The sequence below is a fragment of the Diceros bicornis genome, chromosome 33 (genome assembly GCF_020826845.1).
Source record: "Diceros bicornis minor isolate mBicDic1 chromosome 33, mDicBic1.mat.cur, whole genome shotgun sequence".
Lineage (NCBI taxonomy): Eukaryota > Metazoa > Chordata > Mammalia > Perissodactyla > Rhinocerotidae > Diceros > Diceros bicornis.
In genome coordinates, this window is record NC_080772.1 from 35,231,828 (window position 1) to 35,250,843 (window position 19,016).

A 19,016-nucleotide genomic window follows, 5' to 3' on the forward strand; every position below is an offset into this window, starting at 1 on the left:
ACCCAGCTCTAATTTTTAAATTAATTTCTTTATTGCTGTTATCTCAGTTTTAAACATTATTGATATTTTGCCTGCAAGAACTTACTTCCTGAAAGTGACCTTTAGACTATTGATATAAATGCTTGGTGAGAAATTTTGAGTATTACATGTGTAGTTGCTCTGTTAAGAAATTAGAATAAAATTCAGAGTGTTTAAAGGAGTGCCCTCTTAAAATTTGACATTTTTATTTCATGACCTACATTTATCTTTGGTTAATAAAATTAAAACTTTTTCTGATGTAAAATTTAGGAACATTGACTTTGTATTTGCTTAAATAACATTTTGTCTCATTATAAAATGCAAAAATAGACAATAAAGAAGCACTAAAATATAATAATTACTTTGCATTTTTTTTTCAATGTTTTTTGGGGGTATACAGAATCAAATCAACACCCTTGAAATTTTGATTGAAGATGACAAGCAGAAGAGTATTCAAATAGAGCTTCTCAAGCATGAAAAAGTCCAGCTTATTTCCGAGCTAGCAGCCAAGGAATCACTAATTTATGGTTTAAGGACAGAAAGAAAAGTATGGGGACATGAGCTGGCACAACAGGGTAAAATTCTCAAATTTTCAAAGGGAAAATACCCCATTCTTCTAAACCAACAAATCTGGGTATTGGAGAGAAAAGGAAGGGCTTAACTCGGCCTAGACACACCAAGAGAGAAGGTGACACTTTATATGGAAAGATAAGTAGGCATTTGCCAGCCAAACAGGAATAAAAGCCTCTTAGGAAATGGGAAATAGTTTATTACACCAATTATGAAGTTACAGCTCTGATTATCTGGTTTTAGTTTTCTTCCCAATATAATTTGGTTACTTTTCTGAACAGGTACACCTTTACAATGCTACAAGTGAGTAAGTCGTAGAAAATAATTCTTTCTTATACAATGATTTTAAATTATTTTACATTATGCAGCATTCAAGTTTTTCTAAAACTGTTGGTAACATTTCTCTTATGATGCATGGAGAAATGTGAAATAGCATATGAATGAAAACCACTTTAGGTTTAGGTGAACTTACCCTCAGTCTCATTCCCTTTCCCATCACTATAAAGCAAGAGAGATGTACTGTTTTATAGCATTCATAGATCTTTTACTAATTATGAATAGCTAGATGTTGGTCTCAGTGGAGCGTTGCTCATTTGTTCGTTCCATGTAGGAATCTTTGATATGATTTTGTTTGTTTGAACGCCATAACATTTCCAATTACATATGACGTGTCTAAGTCACTTGTTCTTGATGTGTGGCTTTAGGTTTTCAGGTAGCCACGGGTGTTTAGAAGGCTTTGTTTGCCCTTGCCCTTTCCTCTTAATGTGGTGCTATTATACATTTTTTTTTAGTTAGTTTTTCTTTTTCTTACTGTATTTTAGATTGTTAAAGTAGATGTTCATAGAATACAAATCCTCCAAGGTCTTCTAAAGTTTGTTACTGATAGTGTTTGTTTCTTAGGATCTTCTCTAGCCAAAAATCGTGGGAAACTAGAGGCTCAAATTGAAAGTTTACGTAGAGAGAATGAATCTCTGCGAAAGGCAAATGAACGTGATAATGATGCGTTAAGAATTAAGTGCAAAATCATAGAAGACCAAACTGAAACCATTGGAAAATTAAAACTTGTAAGTTTGACATTTTATTTTGGCAAAAGAGCATATGGCAGGTTTAAAAATCTGTGGATCAAAGTATCCAGTAAATATTTGTCTCAATGAATCTCAACTGTTGTGGAATTTAGGACAGATGAACATGTGTTTTCTTTTATAATATTTGCCCCTTTGCTTTTAAAAGTGCTATATGACATTTATTTATTAACTTGAAATTACTTTTAGTTCAAAATTTTATGGAGAATGTTGTTATGGCCCTTTGAAATAACTGGAAGTAGTGTCAATAAAGGGTTAGGAATCACAAGAAAATTAATGTTTTACATGTTTAAAATATCCTTTTAAACCATTGTTTAGTATCTCCCAGTATTGCTAAATCACTTCTCAAAACTATGAGAAACTACATTTAAAAGTATATGAATAGATTGTAAAGGATTCATGCTTGTTCCCAAGGGAAACCATTTTTATTGTCCTCTTCAACATGGCCTGTCTTCAGAGAGAAGACTAACAGTATCTCCTGTGAAGATTCTGCAGAGAAATTTTCTGAAAGTTACCCTGAGCACTGAATCCAGTTTGAACTCCAGTATTTTCTTCTAGAGATTATCTCTTAAAGTGTAAAAATAACTGAGAAAAGGGTTAAGAAACTTCTGAATGGGATTATCACCCATAAAGTTAAGAACTCATTCTTTAGAGTAATTCTGACTACCTAAGACTTGATTTTTTTTCATAGTCATTTTTAAGAAACTCCTTCAGAAATTCATCAAGTAAGGAAAATAAGAAACGTGTGTATCACCATGTTTCTGTTTCCATAGCTAGATTTAGGCTATGAATGCTTGAACTGTATTACCCAAAACAGTGACATTGATGTTCACTCAACTGCAGTTTTGGTTCCAGTCTATCTAAAATTTCAAATATATCTGTTATACGTGCCAACCTGCACTGAAAATTATTATTGAAAGTTTTTAACAGTAAGCCTTTTTTCTTGTTTTAAAAATCTAGCCAAGCATATTTTCTTTTGAGTTAAGCTAAATATGAAACAGAAAGACTTGCAATTTGCTTTTAAATTTCACAAGGCAAAGCAGGTAACACTCTCAGTATAATACACTGTGTCTGACTAACTACTTCCACAGTAAGACTGCTGCCTTCTTATCAGTCTCTGAGCAGTTTTGGAAGGAAATGACTAGTAGTGAATGACATAATAGAACCAAAAAATAGATGAGTTTTAATTTTAGATTTTTGGTTAAAAAAAACTTGTTTTCAGATTTTCAACCCAACCTATTTTTTTCATAGTTCAGTTCATTTACTTTAAAGAACATCATATCAGCCTCAAATATATGAGCATTAATGGTGCTTTCCAACTGATCACATAACATACAGAGATAGCTAGGCATAATTTCTTTCATCATAGCTAATAACTTAAAGGAATAATGACCTAATCTACAAAATTTGTAGTTTGATGTTTTCAATTAAGTAGATTATAGTTAGCTTCTGACTATGGAAATCAGAAACAGAAATTTTTTTGAAATTCTGTATCTTCCCCATGTATTATTTTGCTACTTTTTAGTATGTATGGATCACAAGTCTCTGATGCTGCAATGTTATTCTTTTTATTAATAGGAGTATTTCATAAGAACCTTTTATAGCTTTTGTGGATTCCTGGTAATATGTGTCAAGACTGCCCACTCTGAAGTATTCCAGAAGGTCGTGGGGTGAAAATAAACAATTCTGGACTCCTATGCACATGTTGGTCTAGACTAGAAGACTATCTGACATCTTTGCTTAGAATTTTTAGATATATAACACACTGAGGGGCCAGCCCCGTGGCTTGGCGGTTAAGTGCGCGTGCTCCGCTGCTGGCGGCCCAGGTTCGGATCCCGGGTGCGCACTGGCGCACCGCTTGTCCCGCCATGCTGAGGCCGCGTCCCACATACAGCAACTAGAAGGATGTGCAGCTATGACATACAACTATCTACTGGGGCTTTGGGGTAAAAAATAAATAAATAAAATTATAAAAAAAAAAAAAAATAACACACTGAGGAATTGACTACATTCTTTACAGTACTTATGAATCCATACTTACAGTAGACTTGTCAAGTATTTGTTTGTTTGCCTCCATCTTCTTCCCAAAAGGAAAAAAAGGCAAGGTGGGGCAGGGGAAACAGGTAACAATAAGAACTACCAGTTTTCTCACCTTAAGAGACTGATGTCAGTAGTTGGTGTATGGCTCAGCTGTTCCAGAGTCCAGGCATGCCCCATAAAGCAAGCAGTGTTCATTGGAATAAATAACCCACATGAGGCCTCATACCGGCGAACATTTCACAGTGCATAAGGTGGTTTGATCTTTCTTTCATTATCCTCTGAGTTGTAGTATGCAAATATAGGATGAAATCTGACTCATAGTGCAGAAGATATAATAAAAGGAAGTTTTGGAGACTCTAAACCCTATTTTCATGCAACATTTTAATAGTGATGAAATCATACTTTAAAGTATTTGCTCATCCTAATGAAGAAAACACTTCTGTTTAGTTCAGTAGAAATAGCAGTTTAATTTGTGCCATACATAAACAGTGCTGTGTTGCTATCAGCCACCTAGAGTTTTCATTCTGTTTCTGTCATGAAAGCGTAGATCTTTTCATATGCTGATTATGTTAATTCAAAATTTTTATTGTGCTGCTTTCTTTTCCTTTTCTTCTACTCTCTCTCTGATTGATAATTACTAACTTACTAAAATAAAAAGGATAAATAGAACAAAGATTTTGTCTTAATAGCACTCAAAACAGTAGTGATGTTTCTTATTGATTGTGATGAAAAATGTTCCATAAATCTTTTCTAAAACAGTTACTGAACATTCGATTTATTTTTTAATCTGTAGTTTTTATAATAATTTTAAACCATACTTAATTAGGAATTGAGACATCAAGGATTCATAAAAATGAAGTACTAATTTTTTTCTTGAAGTGTTTACAGGAAAGAGAGGAGCAAATCAAAATATTACAGGAAAAGATCACTGAAATACAAAAATGTACTCAAGAACAACTTGACGAAAAATCTTCGCAACTGGATGACGTAATTGAGAAACTAGAAAAACACAGTGAAAGAAGAGAAAAATTAAAACAGCAGTTGAAAGTAAAGGAATTAGAACTTGAAGAAATTAGAAAAGCTTACAGGTATTATACAGTATTTCCCATAGAAAAATAAAATGTAGCTTAATAGTTTCATATCACAATTTTATTAAAATTCTTTCTTCTTGTATTAGCACACTTAATCAGAAGTGGCATGATAAAGGAGAGCTTCTCAGTCATCTTGAAATGCAAGTGAAAGAAGTGAAAGAAAAATTTGAAAACAAAGAGAAGAAACTTAGAGCGGAAAGAGACAAAAGTATTGAGCTACAAAAGTAAGCGTTACGTTCCCAAGTATATGGGATATCTTTAAACATAAACACTGAATTGGCGTGGGTGAGAGATGTAGAGAGAAAGAAGGGCTAAAAACTGTGGACATGGTTATTTGCCAAGTACTGTATTTCCATTCCATCTAGAAAATGAGAGTAATAATAGTTTCTACCTTAAGTGTGTATGGTGAGGTGTAACTTTTCTGTGTGTGTATTTATGTGTATGTGGCTTGTCTGAGTTTAGTACTTAAACAGTCCCTGACACGTATGTATGAATATTTTGTTATTCCTGTGGTTACTGGTTTCAAACTCTGAATGGAAGCAGCCAGTGATATTGTTGGCTGTTGTGTGTGGAGTTGAGAGGAGGAGGTCCCCGGACTGCTGGGGCAGTGAGCTCCCGAAGGAGCTGGAGCAGGTCTAGGGAGCAGTTGGCCTGCACAGGCTGAGGCTGAGAGCTGATTTTAAAGAAGGGGAAGAAAATGTGTACCTGCAGGCCGTGGCTGTGTGGATTTTATAGAATTTTTTAGAGGAAATGAAGGTTTTATCTCATAAACTATGACTAGACTTGTTAAAATAATTTATAAAGTTGACTGCGTTGAAAAATAGGTAGCATGGTTTAACGATCGGTTCTTGTGTCGAGATATAGAGTGGTATAGATGACGTGGCATATAGATAGTCCAAAAACCTCATATAGAGAGAGGTTCCCACTATATCACATCTAATAGAACCTGGAATCCGCTTTCTTATATTGTAGCTCACTGTAAATGGAAGACTGTTAGCACACCCTACAGAAAGTGTTGGTTAATAGTACAGTTACTTATTTATCTGCTAACGGACACTTTTCCACTTCGCTTTCAACCAAGCACTAATACACGGACCTTGGCTTGGAAACTGTTGCAATTTTCTCTCCTGCCAGTCAGAACTTTGCAATTTAGAGTCCTTTAGATCCTAAAAGAAAGAAGCATTTCCTATATATAGCAATTCCTAAACTTAATAAAAATCATAAAGCTTGACAATTTTTAGAATCTCTTATTGTTTACCTTGTCATTAGTAGCAAAACAATAAAGACCTGATTTTATACATTAATGCCTCTATGACTAAAACTGCCATGTGTATATATATATATATTTTTTTGGGGGGGAGGAAGATTAGCCCTGAGCTAACATCTGATGCCAATCCTCTTCTTTTTGCTGAGGAAGATTGGGCCTGGGCTAACATCCGTGCCTATCTTCCTTTACTTTATATGGGACGCCACCACAGCATAGCTTGACAAGCAGTGTGTTGGTCTGTGCCCGGGATCCGCACCTGCGAACCCAGGGCCACCCAAGTAGAGTGCATGAACTTAACCACTATGCCACCAGGCCAGCCCCTATATATGATTTTTAATATAATGGAATTTTAATAAAATAAGCAAATTATTGTTAATAAAAACATTTTACTTGTATAGCTTTTTATAATATACAAATTTTATAAATTATATAATATATAAATTATATATAATATATAAATTTCTTATATCTTATTTTGAACCCAGCAGTAATTCCATGAGATTGGCAACACAAACAGGATCATCCTATTGATAAAGTTGAAAAACTTTAATGTAGAGTTTGTGACTTGCCCTTAGTCACATGGCTACTAAGTGTTGCAACTGGGCATAAAAGAGAGGCTTTTGATTCGTAATCCTAAAGTTCAGTCCGCTATTACTTTGGGCTATGCCAAAACCAGAAAATATATTCATTATGGACTTAACGTTTTTAATTAAGTTATTCATATTTAATATAAAGGAATTTTTGTTTTGCCTCTAAGAAACTTTTAGCACTAAAATTTTATGAATACTGTTTAATGTGTCTATTAACATAGGGAAGTCAGGCATAGATGTTTATAAACTTATACCTGCCTATAGTATACACTTCTCAAATTATTGTCCCACTGCGAGTACATGGAGAAAGACAGATTGACAGTGGTCATCTGTGAAGGTGCTTATAAACCATGTCCTTAGACTCAAAATAAATGAGAACCAGAGACCTGTAACTTTCAGAGGATGAAAGTGTGACAGACTTTCCCTGATGTTACCCTACCCTGTTCTGTTACTAACGGATTCTGCTGGATGATGAACTACTTTATCTTTAGTTACCCGGGATAGCCCTTCCCTATTTAAGGAATTATGCTTCCATTAAAATATGAATATAAGAGGTGCCATCTAAGAAGAAAAAACATCCTCATTTTTATACACAGAGAAATGGTGGTTTGGTTTTGTTTTTAAGGGATGCAATGGAAAAGCTCCACAGTATGGATGATGCCTTTAAGAAACAAGTGGAAGCGATTGTGGAAGCTCATCAGGCTGAAATAGTACAGCTGGCAAGGGAGAAGCAGAAGCACATTGATTCTGCACACTTCAAGGTACTGTAAGGAAAAGTCCCATTGATAATCAGTATTAAACTGTTATAGCTAAGCAAATTGGATCTTTGAGAATTATAAAGAGAAAAGGCAGCATGATGTAATGGTTACAGAGATATGAAGAATGTTGCCAAAACTGTGAGGAAGCCAGGCCAAAATGTTGGTAGTACTTATATGAGTTGTGGAATACAATTCTAATGAAACTGGAATTGTCAGTGTGATCCTGATGTGCACCTGATGCCTGATCTCTGGATAGAAACTGCCGTGTCCCGAACCAGCCTCGGATGGAAGCCCTTTGCTTACACACAGGAAGATGAGAGTGTGAATGTATTACATACAGTCCATCGCTGTCTTGGGAAAAGTTCCTATGGAGTACTTTATTATTTAGGTTCAAGACTATCAAGTTTATCATTTTAATATCATGAGAAAAGAATGAGTTTAAGGTGATGCTAAATCAGAATCACCTGTGGCACTTTTTAGTCCTACACATGCATGAGGTTCCCCTGCAGAGACTTTCATTCACTAAGTCTGGGGTCAGACCTGGCCAAGTTTAAAACTCAGCCAGTGATTCTGATATGATCCCTCTGTAGAGATCCACTAGATTGAGGGGACAGTTGTGAATTTCCATTTGTCCCTGATTTTGAAGTGGCAGTAAGAAACTGTTATATCTGGAGGACTGGAGATTCAGAAATCAGCAACTTGAAAAAAGTTCAGCAACAGAAAGGGGAAGTGACACTCCGTATGGTTATGATCAAGGTCGTGTGATTAGCCAGCGTCACCTCCAGGAGTCTGTATGAAGAGAACGGGAAAGTGACACTCCGTATGGTTATGATCAAGGTCGTGTGATTGGCCAGCGTCACCTCCAGGAGTCTGTGTGAAGAGAACAGGGAAGTGACACTCCGTATGGTTATGATCAAGGTCGTGTGATTAGCCAGCGTCACCTCCAGGAGTCTGTGTCAAGAGAAAGGGGAAGTGACACTCCGTATGGTTATGATCAAGGTCGTGTGATTGGCCAGCGTCACCTCCAGGAGTCTGTGTGAAGAGAACAGGGAAGTGACACTCCATATGGTTATGATCAAGGTCGTGTGATTGGCTAGCGTCACCTCCAGGAGTCTGTGTGAAGAGAAGGGGGAAGTGACACTCCGTATGGTTATGATCAAGGTCGTGTGATTAGCCAGCGTCACCTCCAGGAGTCTGTGTGAAGAGAAGGGGGAAGTGACACTCCGTATGGTTATGATCAAGGTCGTGTGATTGGCCAGCGTCACCTCCAGGAGTCTGTGTGAAGAGAACAGGGAAGTGACACTCCATATGGTTATGATCAAGGTCATGTGATTAGCCAGCGTCACCTCCAGGAGTGTGTGTGAAGAGAAGGGGGAAGTGACACTCCGTATGGTTATGATCAAGGTCGTGTGATTAGCCAGCGTCACCTCCAGGAGTCTGTGTGAAGAGAAGGGGGAAGTGACACTCCGTATGGTTATGATCAAGGTCGTGTGATTGGCCAGCGTCACCTCCAGGAGTCTGTGTGAAGAGAACGGGGAAGTGACACTCCGTATGGTTATGATCAAGGTCGTGTGATTAGCCAGCGTCACCTCCAGGAGTGTGTATGAAGAGAACGAGGAAGTGACACTCCATATGGTTATGATCAAGGTCGTGTGATTGGCCAGCGTCACTTCCAGGAGTGTGTGTGTGTGAAGAGAAGGAGGGAATAAGGTCTTGGGAAATAATCCCAATGAATACGGAAGTATAACTTCTGCAAAATTGAGTTCTTTATTTCATTTCAAGTCAACAGACGTTTCAGATTTTTATTTAAAATCTACCGAGTGTTCAACAAGGGTCCATCAGATAAAACCTAAGAGTGTGAGATTGCACCCTTAGCTGACAGAACACTGAGGTTGATTTTGGACCTCCTGCAATATGATAGTATCAATGGGATGTATCTGTCAGAGAGTCAGAGAAATGGACCAGAGCTGAAATGTGATAATCACAAAACAGATTGTGAGACATTACGTGAAGATGATCATTTAAATTAAGAGAAACGTTAGTTTACTAAGGGAAAAAGGTTGGGAAATTATACTAGAGATTAGGAAGAGGGAAGTAAACAGAAAGGGTTGGTCATATTGTTAGTGCTGCCAGGAGTGTTGTATCACAGGAGAGTGAGTTTGAAGCAGAAATTAATAGCGTCAAATACAGAGAATCCTAGGAGAATGTCAGTTAGGAATAAGTGATAAAATGATCTCTCAAAAAGACGGTAATTTCGAACCACCAAAAGCAGTTCAAGAGCTGTAGCGGAGACTGGATTACAGTGTTTCTTTGGGAAGGGAGGTTATTGCAGTTTTCAGGGTCTGTGAGGACCTGGTGTTTAAGTTGAACTCGTGACTCAGCATGCATAAGCAGCGCAGGACGCTGGAAAGATTATGTCAGAAAACTGGGTTTCTGTCTAGATGTGCTCCTGAGAAGCTGCACAACCTTAAACAAATTTTCTGAGCTCCAAAATAGAGTAAAAATAAATTACCACGTGTTCATCACAAGAACCTCTGAGAAACAGATGATACACCACATGAGTCCTCTGTATACAGCGTAAACATTGTTCTCCACGTTAGTATTTGAACAAGGTACATTTTACTAACCTCTTTGCTTTTAAATGAATATCACTGATTGCAACGTGCATAAGTTTAAATTTTTGACTTGTTTCTTTCAGAATGTATTTAAAAAAATTTTTTTTTTAAGAAACTGAAATGCTGTAAAATTTGTGTTGATTTAGGTTCATCAAGTTGAGGAGGAAATGCGTGGACTTCTGGAAGAAACATACAAGAACAAAAAAGCAATGGAAGAAAAGATTAAGCAACTTGCTTTTGCTCTGAATGCAATTCAGCAAGAAATGTAATGGTTCTGAGAACAAATTTAATTGAAATGGACCAGCAGACTTATTGTAAAAATGATTAAATATTGTAACAGTAGTTAACTGCTATGACTTTGAAATGTCTTTTTCTACACATTTCATATGATTATATTTTAAAAGACTTGTGATCAAGTATTTATTAATTGTATATGTAGGTTTTTATAATAAATTGTTCATAATTATGTGTAGTAGAAAAACCTGTCAAAATAGCTCAACTTAATACACTTTTTCTTGTTTCTGTGCTATACGTTGTTTGGTAATTACACATTTGCCTCCAGCTATGTAAATGAAAATTAAGATTAGTATTTTGACTATATGAGGGAAAGTATTTTAATCATTGTTGTTACCTTATTGTGTTGATGAAGAAATAATTATATTTGTTGGTTGTCCTTTAGTTGATGTAGCGCCATTCTTTTAAAATGCTCGTAAATGTAGCCAAAAGTATTTGAAATCTGTGTGATAAGAGATGTGGCATTCTTAAGAAAGCACATGTAGTCATCTCCACATCACTGATACTGACCCCTTTTTTATAATGCATATGACTTTTTCATTAAAGGTTACATTTAAGTTTTTATAAACATTATCTGTTCCTCAAGAGGAACACTTCTGTTCTACCCTCATTTTCCCTATTAATCACTGTATATGAAGAGAATTCTTATGTTACAACTGGAAACGGTTTTTTCATTTTATATCAGGTCATTTATTACTGTTTCACCTTTGTCATCTCTTACACTTTCTGTATGCAGAACAAAAGTCTAAAGACTATTCTTACTATTTCTAAAAGAGAATATAATACCACATTTTTAACTAACAGCTGGTGAACTAAGTTTTAAAAATTAAATGGAATCAGGAAAGATGTAAATGCTTCTAAAAGAGAGGGCCCCATTTCATTATAGGCAGGCTTCATAGTGAAATCTATGGGACAACATCAAACATACCAACATGTGTAATTGAAGTCAGGGGAGGAGAGGCATAAGAAATATTTAGAAAAATAATAGCTGAAAACTTCCTAAATTTGATGAAAAAGATTAACCTACAGATCCAAGGATTTCAATAAAACCCAGGATAAACACAAAGAGAACCACACTTAGGCACTTTATAGTCAAACTTTGGGGAAAATCTTGAAAGCAGCAAGAAAATATGATTTATCTCATGTAGAGGAACAATATGATTAACAGCTGACTTAACCAAAAACAATGGAGGCCAGAAGGCAGTGAATGACTGTCTTGATGTGAGTACAGCCATGTTTGGCCGGTCCATGAACCTACAGCCACCAGCACACAAAGAAATATAAAGCAGCTTTCTGTGTGATGGGAACTGGCCCTTCTCCCACAGAGGTAGTTGCAATTTGTGAGATTACAAGACTCTGGGCATCATGGCCCAGGACAGACTGGCCATCCGTGCTGGGCTAGGGCGCTAACCAAGGAGCTCAACGCACGTACACAACTGATAACCATTTGTGCATGAGAACACCAAATGCTTACTCTGGAGTTTACTCATACTATATAAGCTGCTGGAAACGGGGGCCTGATGAGAGTCTGGCCTGTGGGGGGGACCCCTGCCCAGGACCTCTTTCGATCGGCACTCCCACCTAGCTGTGTCAGTTAAAGGGACTCTCCCCCGTGTAACGGCATGGATGTTGTAAGTACCCGGTCTGATGTTTCTCTCTCCATCAATCTGATGTTTCTCTTTTTCGATCAATCTGATGTTGTTTCCTCTTTTTATTGATTTATTTGGATGTTATAAGTACCCAGTCTGATGTTTCTTTGGATACAGGTACTTCCTGTATTCTCCATATCTATTTGCTAACTTTCGCCTTTGCCCCTCTCTATATAATAGTGTGCATTCAGTCCATTCGTTTGGGTTGGAAAGCTCCTTTTTATGTCTCCAATGGAATCCATCGAACCTCTTACAACAGAAAACAGGATTCAATTAAGGAGATGGCTTTCCTGTTCAAACGAAAGGTAACTGAAACCAAGGTTAAACGTCTCGGGTGGGAAGAACCTCCCTTCTGTGTTTTGGTTTTGGAGTGGACTGGCGGGTCTGGTCTCTGAATCTTGGGACATTCAGTTGCGCCGACATAAACCAGTAGATGTCACTAAAGCTTTACAGTCAGTAGGGAAAAAAAAAAGAAAGAAGATGTTTCTTTTCTGACATGGCGAGGCTAATGCTTGTTAACAGCCTACCACCAGGATATAGAAGATAGAAACAAAACACAAAAAGAAAAGGCGCTCTTGGGGAAAGAAATTATGGGAAGACATATGCTTATGGTGCCAAAACACAATTGTTACTGTATTTCATGTTGATGCTGCACCCATGATGATATTGCCACCGCAATACGATGTCAATTATGCCAACAAATGGGGAGTTCCACACCCCTACCAAGGTCATATCCAAAAGGGATTATTTCCCACCCATACCTGGCAAATAGATTTTATTGGACCATTGCCAAATTCTTGTGACTATACTTATGCCTGCACTGCTGTTGATACATATTCTGGTTATTTATTGGCTATGCCAGCTAAAGTGGCCACCCAACAGAGTGCCATAAAATTATTAGATACAACTAAGTTACACTATGGAACGCCAAGGTAAATTCAGAGTGACAACGGTTCCCACTTTATAGGTAAGTTGATTCAAACTTATACAAAGGAAAATCATATGGAATGGATTTATCATATACTTTATTACCCCAAGCTGCAGGCCTTAGAGGGAATAAACGGATTGCTCAAACAATTGAGAAAACTCAGTCATGGCTCATTAAAGGGGTGGCACAACCATCTGAGTACTGCTCTAAGCATTTTAAATAACAGGCCACTAGGCCCTAATGAGACTCCTCTGTCAAGGTTATTACCAGCAAAGATTACGGAAGTGGCAGCCGCTACCCATGAACTTATGACCTTAATATATTGGCCATTGACTCGACCTGCTATACCCACTATGCTATGCTAAACTCCGTGTTCGCTTCAGCCCTACACACCAGCTAATGTTTCCGTGGGACGACCTTTGACTCTGCACTGCTGGACCAGCTGCTCCACACCAGTGGGACCTGGAGCCTGGACTATTAATGGCCGAGAAGTTTAGCCTCAGAAACACCAAGCAACTTCTCAATATAAAACTATATCTGATCAATCACACAGAACTAATTATAATTTCTCTGTTATCCTGCCATCTGCTACCCTCCGTGATGGGGGCTGGTATTCTTGTATTAAACGGAAGAAGGGGAATCCAGATTCCCCATTTCTTAATGTAAGCCAATTTGTTAGTATCCTTCCTAATGCTATCTTCGATGCTGTGCATGATTTGCAAGATCAGGTTAGTAATACTTCATATTCTAAGGGCTTGTTTGATTGGTTACCTTGGGGTTTGGGTCCTTTATTGCGAGATACTTTTATAATTATTGTGATCACTGGATTCTTAATTCTTGGATGTGCTTTGTGTACTTGTGTATGAAGTTCATTGTCTGTGCATATGGCGTCTTATGGTTAATGGAGACGGCCACGGCTGAAAATGTCTTTACGTGAGTACACCCATGTTTGGCCACTCCATTGACCTACAGCCACCAGCACACAAAGAAATATAAAGCGGCTTTCTGTGTGATGGGAACTGGCCCTTCTCCTACAGAGATAGTTGCAATTTGTGAGATTACAAGACTCTGGGCATCATGGCCCAGGACAGACTGGCCATCCGTGCCGGGCTAGGGCGCTAACCAAGGAGCTCAATGCACGTACACAACTGATAACCATTTGTGCATGAGAACACCAAATGCTTACTCTGGAGATTACTCATACTATATAAGCTGCTGGAGACTGAGGCCTGATAAGAGTCTGGCCTGTCGGGGGGGATGCCTTGCCCAGGACCTCTTTCGATTGGCACTCCCGCCTAGCCATGTCAGTTAAAGGGACTCTCCCCAGTGTAACAGCATGGGTGTTGTAAGTACCTGGTCTGATGTTTCTCTCTTGATCCATCTGATGTTTCTCTTTTTTGATCGATCTGATGTTGTTTCCTCTTTTTATTGACTTATTTGGATGTTATAAGTACCTAGTCTGATGTTTCTTTGGATATAGCTCCTTTCTGTATTCTCCATATCTATTTGCTAACTTTCACCTTTGCTCTTGCCTATATAATAAAGTGTGCCCTCAGTCCATTCATTTCGGTTGGAAAGTTCCTTTTTATGTCTCCGATCGAATCCACTGACCCTCTTACAACGATGACATATATGAGGTATGGGAAGAAAAGGAATTGTCAATCAAGAATTCTACATCCAGCAAAACTATATCTTGCAAAATGAAGGCATGCCAAGACAAATGAAAACAGAAAATTTATTGCTAGCCAACCTACCTTAAAAGGTGTGTTCAAGTCCTAAAGACAGAAAGGAAATGATACCAAACAGTTAAAACAAATTCACTGGAAGAAATGAAGGATATTGGAAACAGTAAACATGTGGGTAAATTTTTATGTACGAGACTGCATAAATATATTTTTCTTGTATTAGAAGACATCATATAGAGCAATAATTATAACACTATATTGTTGAATTTATAGTATATATATATGTGTGACAAAAATAGCATAAAGTTTGGGGAAAGGAATACAGCTATATTGTAGTAAAGTCTATTTTACCAGATTGAGTTAATACTAATCTAAAGATGACTGTAATAAAGTAAAATGCATGTTGTAATCCCTAGAACAGCCTCTAAGAAAATAATCCAAAAGTAACAGTTAAAAAATCAACAGAGTAGGTTCCACTTCTGGAATGGCAGGGCAAGGAACTCTGCAGACCTTTTTCCCAGGAAAACAGCCAAAACTGGGGAAAAGTATTTTCAAACACCCATTTAAAGTCTCTGAAAACTGTCCTAAGGTCATACAGAAAATGAAGAAACATTTATTCAATAAAATGTATTAAATCTCTGTAAGAACGGCAAAAACCTGTGGCCCTGAGCCATGACCATCTCCCCTCACCTTCAGCTCAGCCTGATGGAAATTCCACAATGGATGGCTGTGGCCGAGATAAGGTTGTCTCTCCCCACAGCTCCCCGTCAAAGGATAAAGAGCATTTCTTACCCCTCCAACTGAGTTGCAGAGGCTAAATTCCTGGTGAGTGTGGCCAAGAGGTAGGGGGCTCTCTTCCTCCACCCAGCACCCACTCACAGGGCAGAAGCTCTTTCTCAGGCAGGACAGGCCAAAAATACTGGGAACTCAAATGTTTTCACCCCAGCTTGCTCATGAAATAGAGAGTTGACACTGGGAGAGGCAGCCCGAGAAGACCAGGCACTACCTACCCCTCTGCCCAGCTTCTGGAGCAGTGGCTCAGAAAGTTTGACGAACAGTGAGCCCCAAATCTCTCCCCACAGGAAATGGCTTTATTTGAAACAAAATGTGAGGAAGTTCAAGCCTAAGGTTGTTCTCAAAAATAATGGAGACTTTTAGTGGAAGTGACTAAGAGGAGGCTGGTAGCTACATGAGAGAGCAACAAACTAAGCTTAGCCAGCTAGTGCTTCAGACAGAACCAGTGAAAGGGAGAGCTAAGAAGAGCCCTCCTGGGGTTGGAAGAACCTCAAAGGTACCTCATATACTACAACCAGAATTGATTGAAGAGCAATTGATGTCCCACAATTTTCTCAGAAACAATGGCGCAATCAGCCAGCAATTAGTGGAGCCTAACAGTTCGGTGTGATGCTGAACAAAACAGACACCTCAGAGCGATCAAGGAGAGAGAGCCCTACTAAAACCACTGTCATCCAAAGGTGACCCAAGACCGCACCTGCTGGGGCCGGCTCCATGGCTTGGCGGTTAAGTGCGCGCGCTCCACTGCTGGCGGCCCGGGTTCCGATCCCAGGTGCGCACCGACGCACTGCTTCTCTGGCCCTGCTGAGGCCGCGTCCCACATACAGCAACTAGAAGGATGTGCAGCTATGACACACAACTATCTACTGGGGCTTTGGGGGAAAAAAAGGAGGAGGATTAGGCAATGGATGTTAACTCAGAGCCAGTCTTCCTCAGCAAAAAGAGGAGGATTAGCACGGATGTTAGCTCAGGGCTGATCTTCCTCACAAAAAAAAAAAAAAAACCACACCTGCTGATAAGCATCAGAGGTACCCCACTGCAGAGGAGCAGACTTCACTACCACAGTCTACCAAGTTACCGAAGAAATAGACCAGCAAACCACAATAAAACAAGCCTCAGACAGGAAGAGAAGTCCACATCCAGAGATGCTGCAATATAGTCCTTAAAATGTCCAGTTTTCACCTGAAAAAATATATATATGTGAAACATGCAAAGAAATAGAATAGTATGACCCATACACAGGGGAAAAAAGTAGGCAACAAAAACTACCTGTGAGAGGGCCCAGACTAAGCAAAGACTTCAAAGCAACCATTGTAAGTATGTTCAAAGGACTAAAGGAAATTGTGCTTTAAAAGTGAGGGAAGCTATGTTAACAGTGCTCATCAAATAGAGAATATCAATAAAGAGAAATTAAATGTTTTAAAAAATAGAAATTCTGGAGTTAAAAAGTATATTAACGGGGGGCCGGCCCGGTGGCGCAAGCGGTTAAGTGCGCGCGCTCCGCTGCGGCGGCCCGGGGTTCGCTGGTTCGGATCCCGGGCGCGCACGGACGCACTGCTTGGTAAGCCATGCTGTGGCGGCGTCCCATATAAAGTGGAGGAAGATGGGCACCGATGTTAGCCCAGGGCTGTCTTCCTCAGCAAAAAAAAAAGAGGAGGATTGGCGGATGTTAGCTCAGGGCTGATCTCCTCACAAAAAAAAAAAAAAAAACAAAAAGTATATTAACGGAAATGAAAATTTTACTATAGGGGCTCTAGAGTGCATTCGAACTGGCAAAAGTATCAGTGAACTTGAAGATTGATGGAGATTATTCAATCCAAAGAAGAGAGAGAAAAAAGATTGAAGAAAAATGAACAGAACCTCAGAAATGTGGGTTGCATTAAGCACACCAATATACACAGGAGTACAAAAGGAGAGGGAAGAGAGAGAAAAGAGCAATATATATAAATTTGTATAAAATATATATAATATATAAATGCAAATTTATAACATAGATATATATTAGAAGAAATAATGGCTCTAAACTTCCCAAATTTGATGAAAGCATTAACTTACAGATTCAAGAAGCTCAACTAACTTCAAGCAGAAAAAACACAAAGACAGCTACACCCAGATATATACTAAAAATAGTAAAAAGCAAAGACAGAGAAAAGTTAGAAAGCAGAAGGGTAAAAATGATTTATACACAAGGAAACTCAATAAAAGTCAGGGCTTAGTTATCATCAGAAGCAAAAGGAGACGAGAAGCAGTGGGCTGACAGTCAAAGTTCTCAAAGAAAAAAAATCAACCAAGAATCATCTCCAGCAAAACTGTCTTTCAAAAATGAAGGCAAAATAAAGTGATTCCCAAATAACATGTGAGAAAATGTGTTGCTCCAGGCCTGCCTTACAACAAATGCTGAAGGAGATTCTTTAGGCTTCAGATCATTTCAGAAAGTAAAGGACCCTAGAGAGTAATTAGAACACACATGAGAAAAAACAAAAGCACTGGTAAGGGTAAATATGTAATTATAAAAAAGAGCATAAACGCATATTTATTTTCCTTTCTTCCCTTAACTGATTAAAAAAGCAAATGTATAAAATGATGTGTTATAGTTGTATTATTGGGAGTAAAGCATACAGCAATGTAACATTTCTCTCTCAGCACAAAGGGGGTGGGTGGAAGCAAAGAAATAACAGGGGACGGTAACTTGAAACCGTGGAAACAATAAGAAAAGGTAAATATGAAAATTAATGTAACAAACTATAAATATATACTTGCTCTCCTCTTTTCAGCCTCTTAGACATTAGATTACATAAAATAATAACTATAACAATGTATAGTTGCATTTATAACATAGCTGTAACATATATATAACAAATAGCACAAAAAGGGGGAGGGAATAGAGCTCTATAGGAGAAACATTTCTATATCTCATTGAAAGTAAGTTAGTATAAAGCTATTGTATATTCTGGTAAGGTGTATATAATAAGCCCTCGTGCAACTACTAATAAAATAACTCAAAATATATAATGAAAAAATGATTAAAGGAATTAAAATGTTACACCAAAAAATATGTAATACAAAAGAAGCAGAAAGGAGAAATAGAGCAATAAAAACACATAAAGCAATAAAAAAGAGGAGTGAAAAAGACATAAGACATAATAGAAAACAAAAAGTAAAGTGGCAAAAGAAAATTCAACTATATCATGTATATATATAATTCAACTATATCAATAATTACACTAAGTGTGAATGGATTAAATGATCCAATCAAAAGGCAAAAATAGACCAGATACGAAAACACAATCCAATTATATGTTGCCTACAGGAGATACACTTTCAATTCAAATATATAAATAAATTGAAAATAAAATAATGGAAAAAGATATATGCAAACAGCAACCATAAGAAAGCTGGAGTGGCTATACTAATATCAGACAAAAAAGACGTTAAAACCAAAATTATACTAGAGATAAAGAGAGACATTTTATAATGATAAACTGTTAATCCATCAGGAACATACAGGCATAACTTGGAGATATTGCGGTTTGGTTCCAGACCACCACAATAAAGCAAATGTCACAATACAGTGAGTCACACAAATTTTTTGGTTTCATAGTGCACATAAAAGTTATGTTTACACTATACTGTA

The 19,016-nt window shown here is 37.8% G+C and overlaps 1 protein-coding gene across 2 annotated transcripts in view; it reads left to right on the forward strand.

Annotated features, from left to right (window-relative positions):
* Positions 1–10,709, forward strand: part of LRRCC1 (leucine rich repeat and coiled-coil centrosomal protein 1) — a 33,327-nt gene extending 22,618 nt beyond the window's left edge. Inside the window, exons 14-19 of one of the 2 annotated variants that reach the window (XM_058528957.1) lie at positions 419–593; positions 1,489–1,652; positions 4,590–4,798; positions 4,888–5,025; positions 7,284–7,419; positions 10,178–10,709. In XM_058528957.1, coding sequence (XP_058384940.1) covers positions 419–593; positions 1,489–1,652; positions 4,590–4,798; positions 4,888–5,025; positions 7,284–7,419; positions 10,178–10,300 — 945 coding nt within the window. In that variant the 3' untranslated portion in view covers positions 10,301–10,709. The remainder of the gene's footprint in view (positions 1–418; positions 594–1,488; positions 1,653–4,589; positions 4,799–4,887; positions 5,026–7,283; positions 7,420–10,177) is intronic. The other variant, XM_058528956.1, reaches the window with a different exon arrangement.
* Positions 10,710–19,016: the final 8,307 nt, after the last annotated feature.